Source organism: Anopheles darlingi, chromosome 2 (genome assembly GCF_943734745.1).
Source record: "Anopheles darlingi chromosome 2, idAnoDarlMG_H_01, whole genome shotgun sequence".
Classification (NCBI taxonomy): Eukaryota; Metazoa; Arthropoda; class Insecta; order Diptera; family Culicidae; genus Anopheles; species Anopheles darlingi.
The window spans coordinates 5,862,501-5,872,500 of NC_064874.1; the positions used below are offsets into that span (position 1 = coordinate 5,862,501).

The following is a 10,000-nucleotide window of genomic DNA, read 5'->3' on the forward strand; positions in this document are numbered from 1 at the left end:
TATTTAGATTGGAGAAAGTGAACACATAATATGAAACGGAGGGAGGAGGGCGGGAATGGGGAGATTTTGAAGTAGTAGCAACAGCAACTAAATGGAAGAAATAAGCTAGTATTATCCAATTGTCCTTTTGCAGAGTTAAACGATCGATCCTTTTTGGATGATTTGATCCTTCTGTTTTTGATTCAACGGTTCTGTCTGCCTCCATACAACCAAACCATGAACCGAGCTGTCTGCTGATGGTACGATACAATTCGAAATAGTACAATGAATCCGACTAATGCGAAAAGCGGGAATTGTCAGTGGTGAATCGAGAAGAAGAAGCATAAAGTTTTACCAATTGACACACCCCTGTCCCGAGCATCTTTCTTAGCGCCATGGGATATGTTGATAATACATTCACATTCTTTAGTTTTATGTTTCAACTATCATCTATATAAGCAGTTCCGCGGGCATTTGAACACAGAACTGAAATGGTGTACCAAAAGAACCAAACCTGAAATAAGTACCATACAAAAAACGTGAAGCGTGACAGAGGGAACGAAACAAAACAGCTGATCAGCGAACATGATTGCCTGCACGGAAAAGGAAACAGCAAGAAGATTAATGTAGCGAGATCGCGTGACCGTTTGGAAGAGCAATAGCGCAGAATCAAATGTAATCTATAGCCAAAATGCCAAACAAGAACCAGTTAGAGGAAACGAAACTAGGAAATATCTGTCACAAGCACACATACACACGCGCTCATACACATACATTCCATATATATATGTATATCATAAACAGCTGCCAGGTTATTGTAAAAGAGTTGAAGAGGATCGAATAGGTGATAGTGTCGATGCATGGGTTGGGAGCAAATGGGTTTAGATGAGGGGCGCAGTTGCAGTTTAATCAGTGAACGCGCTGCGAAAAACAGTATTCTTCTAGTTAATATTTAGGTAAATTTCTTCGCTTTACTAACTCTTACACTAAACTTTCGTTCATTTTGTTTGCTTTTTCCGTTGTTTCTTTCCCTTTTTATCATGCTACCTTTATTGTATTTTACATTTTATGTTCGTATCATTATTTACTCATTGTATCGCTTGATTTAGTGTTCGCATGTGTATCCTTCTCATATGTTTACCCCCTTCTATATGTAGCTGGTAGATCAACGTGGTGTTACTATGAAATTAACCAATAATTTGTTCTGTCCCCCCTTTCCACTTAAGGTCTATCATCATTACTTCAACAACAACAGTCGTCACAGTCACAGAGCCAACAGCCACTACAGCAAGCGCAACCAAAATCACAATCACAAAACATCGTCCTCCTGGCAGCGCAACCATCGGTCACATCGGCGGTCATTGGATCGAATGGTGCGATGTCTAGTGGTGCCGTTGGCAGCAATAGCAGCAGTAGTGGTGGTGGTGGTCTCGCAACCGGAGGAAGCAGCAGTAATGTCAGCTCACTCACCACGTCCCTTACCTCGTCATCCTATCCGCTGGCAATGGATTGTGATCCACCGGTAACATCCAGCACGCATCAGTCGTCACATCAATCGCATCACGCCCCTCACCCGCAACCAATATCCACCACGTCATCTCGATATCCCGCTTCAGCAACAGGAGGAGTTGTCGTCCCGCCTTCATCATCGCAGTCAGGCGTGGCAGCAGCCTCATCCCACTACCATCGAAATCGATACTTAGCACAGCAACAGCAGCAGCAGCCGGGACAGCATCACCAACAACAGTCGATACCGGCTCACCTGATGACGGGCGCATCTGGTGGAATGATGGTAGTGGGCGGCGGCGGAGGTCACAAAAGTTATGCGCCTGCTTCGTTACCACTGGACCTCGGGAGTCACATGGCGTCATCATTAGGTGGACTGATACTACCCGATCACCATACGGCAGCCCTCTCGGCCGCAGCAATGTCTGGCAGCTTCTTGCCCCACAATCTACCCATGGGCAGTGGCGGTGGTGGGGTGCTTGGCTCTTCCAGTGGATATGCACCATTCTCGATGAACGATGCTATGCTAATGGCAGCAGCCGGTGCAGCGGGAGTTGGTCCCGGTGTCAACAGTCTTGGAGTGATCGGTGGGCCCATCGGGCAGCCGAGTGGTGCACATGGACTAGTTGTTGGTGCTAGTAGTGGTGGAAGTAGTGGTGGACCGGCTTCACTCGTGGTTGGACCTTCACCGGCAGCAATGGCAGCGGCAGCAGCTGCTGCTGCAGCAGCAGCCGCTGTCAGCAGCGTTGGCAGTCATCATCTAATGGGATCGGCTGCAGGAGGCACCGGAAGCAGCATTAGCAACAGTAGCAGTAGTAGTAGCACCAATGGCGGTACCGGCGTCAGCAGTGGGGTAGGGAATAATGGAGCAAGCGGAGGGATTTCGAGCAGCAGCTCGAAAGGGCACGGCAGAGGTGCGACGAACGAACGAGATGAATCCTCACCCATGGTTGGTGTTTGTGTTCAGCCAAGTCCAGTAATTATACACTGAGCTGCGATGTCAGCATATATAAAGTCCTGCCCTGCGCGATTCACGTTGCGGCTTTGAGCGAAGTGGAAATTCCGGGCAATCCCGGGCCAATTCCCTTTAACATGATCACGATTCCTTATCATTCTTCATTCTCCTGTATCATTCGTCATTCTCCTGTATCATTCTCATGGTCATAAAAGCAAAGAGGAAGTAAAGAATAGAAGAGAGCAATCAACCAGTAATAGTTCCGGCCCAAAACGGTCTCGTCTCTTGTATCCGCCGATGGTTCAGTCTGAGCATTATTACGATCCGATAACGAGCCAAATAGTAGCAGCATAGACAAGAAATGTCTTTTTGGGTTTTTGTAAAGACTAGTATGGAAGAAATAATCAAGTCACCCTAGCAACAAGATGACAGGGTTGCTTCGGTTTAATTACACGAGCTGAGATACAGCGAGCGTACGGGGATTGATTGCTGGGATTAATTTTAAAATATCCCTTCCCTCATCAATCTCTACGATTGAGCTAACGTAGAAGAACAAAAAAGAAAACAAAAGAAACCAAATGTTTTTTCACGTAAAAAAAGAAAGACGTTTTGCTAATGGTACTGCCAAGAAACAATCGGTTTGGATGAAAACTTACACTCACATTTTCACCCCGTCTCATGATACAACAAAAACATTGCAGTTATAAGTGTGTATAACTGAGGAGATTCTTTTTTTAAAGAAAAAACAGCTTAGCAGAAACGGTGCCCAGTTGGCGAATGCAGGTAGCATAAGTGATGGTTCTACGTTGCCCTCAAATTGTCCATAAAACAGATGAAAACAAAGGAGAGAAAAGAAAAAAAACAAACAAGAATGTGTTCCGAATTGGGGGTTCAAGAAATTCCTATCTTACTACCAGTGTCGTGTTCTGAGTGGGAGAGCGATGTAAAGGATCTTCTGGGCGGGAGTAGGCAGGCAGCACATCAGGCAGGACCGTGTGGACGTGCTACTGTGATGGAGCAGCAATGCTGGGAAGTAGCAGTTTACATGGTTTTCTTTGTTTTTGTTTTTTTGTTTTTGAGCTTTATTGGGAAAGTCCATGTAATATTTCTCGGTTTTGTGTCAAGGATGCTTCCATTTGGCTAGGACACTTGAACTTTTCTGAAATTTTGAATGGCTATACAGACGTGCAGTGTTTTTGGCCGCATTGCTCATGCTAGCGAACGGAATTGCAGATCGTCGGCCTATCAAAGAAGCTGCTGCTGGTATAGCAGTCCATTCCGCGAATAAAGCAGTCCATTGATTTGAATTGGAATCGCAATCGAACGAGAGACAGCATGAGCGTGATAGGTTCAGTTCCTGTTCTCATACTTCTGAGAAAGCCTAAAGACTTTTACAACAACAACTATTGAACCAAATGCTGAGCCTGCTGGGTAAGTTGAGTTAAGTTGACGACCGGTATCGTTTGGAATGGAAAGCCAATCAAAACCGGAGTAACAGTAAGGATCAATGGGCGAACTTCGCGCATCGCTATCCCGCATTTTTAATGGCCGTTGGATTGAGATTAGAGAGATTTGATTTTATCTTAAATCAATCAGGCTTAGGCGCGCTGCTGTTTTTGCATCGTGGAAAAATTCGTTTGATAAGTATCAGCACACTCTTGCTCGCCTTTTATGTGTGCAAGAGGAACCATAATCAAGGACGAAGAACGGCTGCCAACAGAAATAAGATTTTTTGTCCAAAACCTTGCTGCTACCCACTGCTCAGTGAATCGGCCACCGACTGGCGGTACTGCGTGTATAAGGGTGTGTGTGTGTGCGTGTGTGTGAGAGAGAGTGTGTGTTTTTTTTCTCTATATGTTGAGTAATGAAAGGAATTGCCTAACGTGTCTGTATGGGACGAGACAGCGCTGACACTAATCAGGAGCCAGGAACCAGAGATGTATGGGATGAAAAGACCAACGGTGCAGTGAGAGGACTAATTTAACTTCGTTTTAATTCAATAGAAACTCGCAGAGAGGGAGTGAAGGGTGAAATCGTAGTGTGCACTGAGAGCGAGCCTGCTACACTGTGTGCACCGCTGGTGTACCAGCGCTTAATGGACACTATGGGAGATAGGATGAAGTGTAACTGCTTAGGAAAGTGAACTGTTTAGAACGAATTGAGGATTGAGTGCTACTAATCTGGCGGACGATGATACGCAAACAAACCGGCAGGATCGACAGTAACACATATTGTTGGTATGGAATGTTTGAGTGGGCCTAGGAAAATGCATGAATGTCGCAGACGTAAGGGGTGAATGAACTTTACACGTGTGTACATATTAACTGATTAGCGCTATAAATTAATAATTATAATAGAAATAATATTAATAATAATATGACTAATGATAATATCAATAACTAAAGTAATAATAATATTATTAATCTGGGAGAGCAAACGTTTTCACGTTGTCGTCGCCGCCGTTTGCTGGCGGCGCAAACCACCAGAAGGAAAGGGAAAGGGGGGGGGGGGGGGGGCTTCGTGCGTACGGTTGCTGCAGCAGCACAAGAGAACCGTTTTGACGCTTGGCGGGAAGTAAAACAATACGTTTAAGTAAGAAAAAGCAGAAAAACCCAGCAAAAAAATGCCGTAAGGGAATGGTAGTAGATCAATAACTAAAGAAAGATAAATTAATTAAATTAATGAAGCTGCGGAAAGCGCCTGTGGATGAGCCACTAAGGCAAACTGACGGTGGCACACGTGTGACTAAGTAAATTAGTGAACTGTAGCAAGCAGGTACCGGAAAGGATTGAGGAAAATTCCTCAAAAAAAAAACAGAAAGAGAAAGCGAGCAGTGTTAGACAACAAAGAAAATAATGCAATCCGGTGCATTGTGATGCACCGGGCGTGTGTTGTAAAACGAAAACTAGACAAAAGTGGAAAGATAGAAGCAAAATTCGCTCTATCTCTCTGCGACAGGATACGCATTGTAGAACCAACACTCATGATAGTAGTGAATGGGAAGCGTAATAGCAAGCTACACAGCGGCGCGTTGCGTACTGAGAGATAAGGGCAAGGGAATAAAACAGGATAAAAAGTGGCTAAAGGACTGGCACGCACACGCGCATTTTCTATCTCTCTCGATGAATCCCGAGCCAAAGAAAATGCGTGTCTCTGTGCGTGTCGAATCCTGGGCTGAATAGCTGAAGGATGCCTCGAAAAACAACGACCGGGCCTGGCTGAAGAGTGTGTGTGTGCGTGTGTGTTTTGAGGCCGGATCGGGCGGAACTGCCGAATGCAAATGTGTAAGCTATGGTAACTATAGCGCTTTACTGTATCTTGTAAGCAGCAGCAGAAGAGCGAACGTACCACACTCTACCAACTATAGAATGAAGTAAAGAAAAAGAGAACAAAAAAAAGAACAGATGTCGGTTATTGTGAGAGGTAAGAGGTCGCGATTTGATCCGTGCATCTTGCCCAAAATTGGGCGGATCATTGAGTCGATCTTCGAATCCGAATCCGAATACTTTTGTTTGAGAAGAGATGAGGGTTGATGGTGTTCCGGTTTTGATTTTCTCCTGTAGCAAGCTTTCGTTCTGTTTCACTGATTTGTATCTCGAGAAACAAAGTGTTGTTTTGTTTTTATTTATTTGGTTGTTCGGAAAAGTTGTTTCTATTGTTTGCTGCGTTTTGTTTGAATGATTTGTATGAAATTAGGAATGATCCCGTCCCGTCCACTGCACAGTAGGCTGAGCAGTGGTAAAAGAGTGAGTGATCGGATCGAAGCAACGTGACTCGTAGTATCAAAATCGAAATTGAGAGGAAAGAACAGGACCAATCGGATGCGAAGTCTGATCGCCACCGGCACCGGAATGGAAAGATAGGAACTGACTGGCCTCTTTTTCTATTCCTATTTTATTCTTTCTTTCCTTTTAATCCTTTTTTCCTTTCTTCTTTCTCGATGTTAAGCAAAATCCGGTTCAATGGAAAAGTGAGTAACCCTAAGGCGGAAGAAATGGATCAGACACACATACAACAAACAGTACACACCGATGCAGACGACTGTTAGAAGCTTAAGGCAACCCCAAATGAACAAATAAACCGTAAAAGTAACAAGCGAGAAGAGAAAATCGATACTTAACAAAATAAAGGAAAAAAAACAAAACAAGAATCCCACATGAAAATGATAACTGCCGGACGATGCTAGAGAGGGAGAACCGAGTAGAAGAAGCTAACCATGGCGTATAGTAAGGTATTAAGCAAAGTGAAGCAAACCAAATGAGACTAAGGAGATAATGAAACAAAAAAAAACACAACAAAAAGGGTAAAAACATTGAAACAGAAAGAAAAGGAGTCAAAAATTCTGCAAAAGAAGAAAGAGGAAAATTGAAATAAACGAACGCAGCAGAATAAGACATACATTAATATATTTATACTCTACGTTTACGGGACACGACTCCATTGGACATTGGTACACGGTACAACAAGACCTGGCGGTGGTAGAGGAGATGAAACGGATAGGAACAGCAGCGGCAAGTCATGGCACGCGAGAAAACAGAAGGCTTTTGGTTCGAAATTGCGGCCTAAAATGACCGCCTACGAGATGCAAGCCTAAAAACACGACGAGGAACAGATACGAAGACAAAAACATAAATGCCAAACTCCGAGGTCGAGGACGAGAGATCGATGGCGCTAAGGATGGTTGGTACAAAGGTGTAGGGTGCAAGAGAAAGAGGACATGGAAAACGGATTTACGTAAATGCAGCATTTTGGCTATTGAGGAGCACAAGCCACCAACACCGATTGACCGATCGACCGATCGTCGAGTAGTAAAGAAGTGTAGCAATAAAGCGGAGGGGCCCGATTACTAAAAGTACCCGAGGGATTCTGAGCGCGAACTGAGAGAAACGGATTTTTAGATTTAAACCGGCAAGCTGAAGCCGAAAGGCCCAGCGGGAACAAGAACTTGGCTTGGAGCAAATTGGTGAACAAACAAACACATGATCGAGAACTGAGGACGAAAAATAGTAAAGACATGCTACCTAGGGAATCAGCCGATCCGAACTCGAGCGCGATCGAACCAGCAACCTCAGCAACCCGAGAATGAGGCAGTGAACGAATGGGCGACGCAAAGGAATGCAACGTTTGCACAGAAGGATAAATTAAGATAAGAAACATGAAACACAAGTGAGAAATGGGAAGAGGACATGGAAAATGTGGGGAAAAATTGGGAAAATTGTCGTAGTACGAACGAGAAACGCTGTAGTGGATGCGAGATGGATGCATGAAAGCGAAAAACGAAGTAAAACAATGGTAAAGAAATTTTGAAAAATAATACCCAAACGTGTACCGGCCAAACCTCTGGTGCAATGATGACACAAACGAGATTTCCTGGGCGAAATAACCATTTCCAGGATCATAATCGCACGCTTACTACGATATCATGAGATCAGATTTTCGTTTGACAATTTATTTCCGTTTTTAACAAGACAAGTTTAGAAGTTCACTTGCGGTCGGTAATGCTGCTGTAGCTTGTTCGCCTTCACGCCGACCTGTTGCATCAGTTTGGCCTGCTGGCGCTTCATGACGTGCATATCGCGTGCATTCCGTGCCGCCGCTTCCTGCTGAGTGGACGTCCAGCCGAGTGAGCGATATTGGGCCAACACCTTGTGCAGCTTTTGGGTCGATTTCTTCACCACGACAGCACGGTTCGGGTTGATGCGTTGCTTGTAGTATCGAAGCAGCGAGCGGTGGCCAATAACATTACCCGAGGGAAGTACCAGTTGATACTCATCGCCATCGATCGCTTGCGGTGTCTCTAGCTCGGCGTCCACATCCATACCCTCCTCGTGGTCCGGGTAGCTGGTACTGTAATCGAAGAAATCCACATACTCCGCCAAAGCGGCACCCTCGTGCAGCATCTTACAGTGACCCTTCTCCGTCATGTGGTTCCGTACGGCGTCCACCGAGTAGAACGTTCGGCCTCGTTCGTTGCACCACAGGCAGATGTAATCCCGGCAGACCTTCTCCGCCAGATACGCCAACAATCCTTCCACATCCACACAGTACTCGGCGTCCGGTATGAAGAACGAGTGCTTCACGGACATGTGCTTGATGTTGGACAGCAAATCTTCGCTTTCGTGCGGACAGAATATGCAACCGTTGCGTTCGATCGGGTTGTCGAACTCCACGTCTTCCCACTCGTCCGAATCTACGTCCTCCATATCTTCGTCTTGCGCTTCTTCCTCTGCGGCCGCTGCAGCCCGTTCTGCCGCTCGTGTGGATTTGACCGTGACTTCTATCTCCGCGTCCGCCGCCGAAGAGCTGCCTGCAACCGGGGATTCTTTATTTGCCTGCTCGAGGTAGCGCTTCAGGTTATCCTGATGTTTCCGGCTGTCCAGGTGGTTGTCGTGCGCGTTCTTTGATTTAAACACCTTCCGGCAGGCTTTGCAGTACAGCGATTGGTCTTGCTGGGCGGCCGCATCGTCGGATTTCTGCTGGATCACGCGCTTCTCGAACTCCTCTACCGAAACCGGGGGCAGTTCCGCCAACTTTCGCTTCAGATTATACCGATGCCAGTGTGTTTTGTAGTGCTCGCGCTGCATCTCCGCCGTAGCGAAGCGCACGCCACAGTTTAGGCACGTGAAGCTGGACATAGTTCTGGTCTGTGGAATGGAGTAAATTCGGCTTTTTAGTATCACTTCTTGTTCCAAAAAACGTGTTCTGAAATTTGTAACTTGTGAAATCAACAACACCGCGCTCCCCAGATAGTCAAACGTCAGGTTGAGTCGTGGAGTGCCTTGATTAGATTTTCCAAAAAACGCATTCCGTTAATAAAAAAATACATTAATTTAATGCTCCAAATGCATTTTATTTGTTGAATAAATGCACCAATTTTCGTGAAAGCAGAGTTTTAATTAATTTTAGTAATACCAAACATTTGCATACCACTGTGGGGAAAACAATGAGGTTTATACCATCGAGTTGAATAAGCGACAGCCACGGAATTTGCGGATTTTGGAATTCGCGGCAATTTTTTCCCCCGTTTGGTTTTGCGTGTGATAACGCAACGACTAGTGAAACAATAGCGGCACGTGTGGGGTACCGGGGGCAAGAAAGGTGCACGTGGTAGCGTAGAATCTCGCTTATCGCTCGTTGTGGAACCGCGTGTGCGAGGGAAAAAGGTAAACAAATCGTGTCCCTGCTGGCCTGGCCGGCGGAGGAGCGCCAGATTCGTGCCGGGGTGTGTTTTGCGACGGACCCTCGTCATCCCAACCAACTTATTTGTTTTTTCATTATCCCGGCTCGGTCGGGGCGCGCGAGCGAGATAATAATTAAGTGGACAAAAGCAGAAGCTGCTGTTACATAAGCCTCGGGGACGTTATCGCGCTCGAGTATGCTCGAGTTCCCAGCAGCAAAAAGAGATGAGATAAAGAGACACGCTTCCACCGTGAGTTTGTTTATCGGAATGGATAGCACGCGGATACGCACAATAATGACGACCTTGATCGGTTATTCCGCGTGCCCGGCTCATGATCACCGTGAATCATCTCTTTGTCTTTCGGCTCGCTCTGCCCCGTG

General features: G+C 45.8%; 3 protein-coding genes across 11 annotated transcripts in view; 2 read left to right on the forward strand and 1 right to left on the reverse strand.

Moving 5' to 3' along the window:
• LOC125951974 (serine/threonine-protein kinase minibrain-like) overlaps positions 1-4,938 on the forward strand; it is a 51,220-nt gene extending 46,282 nt beyond the window's left edge. For 7 of the 8 annotated variants that reach the window (XM_049681141.1, XM_049681148.1, XM_049681145.1 and 4 more), the window contains one exon: positions 1,206-4,938. In XM_049681141.1, the coding sequence (XP_049537098.1) occupies positions 1,206-2,476 (1,271 nt within the window). In that variant the 3' untranslated portion in view covers positions 2,477-4,938. The remainder of the gene's footprint in view (positions 1-1,205) is intronic. The other variant, XR_007468804.1, reaches the window with a different exon arrangement.
• A 2,856-nt stretch (positions 4,939-7,794) lies between these two features.
• LOC125951983 (zinc finger protein 622) lies at positions 7,795-9,201 on the reverse strand. The gene has a single exon (XM_049681171.1). The coding sequence runs from the start codon at positions 9,073-9,075 to the stop codon at positions 7,915-7,917; it is 1,161 nt and encodes a 386-aa protein (XP_049537128.1). The 5' UTR covers positions 9,076-9,201; the 3' UTR covers positions 7,795-7,914.
• Positions 9,202-9,398: 197 nt separating this feature from the next.
• Positions 9,399-10,000, forward strand: part of LOC125951988 (probable pseudouridine-5'-phosphatase) — a 4,268-nt gene continuing 3,666 nt past the window's right edge. Inside the window, exon 1 of one of the 2 annotated variants that reach the window (XM_049681176.1) lies at positions 9,399-9,603. The gene's annotated coding sequence lies outside the window, so the exon portion shown is untranslated. The remainder of the gene's footprint in view (positions 9,604-10,000) is intronic. The other variant, XM_049681175.1, reaches the window with a different exon arrangement.

Coding starts and splice junctions, on each gene's coding strand:
- LOC125951983 (XM_049681171.1), bottom strand. CDS start 9,075: ATGTCCAGCTTCACGTGCCTAAACTGTGGCGTGCGCTTCGCTACGGCG.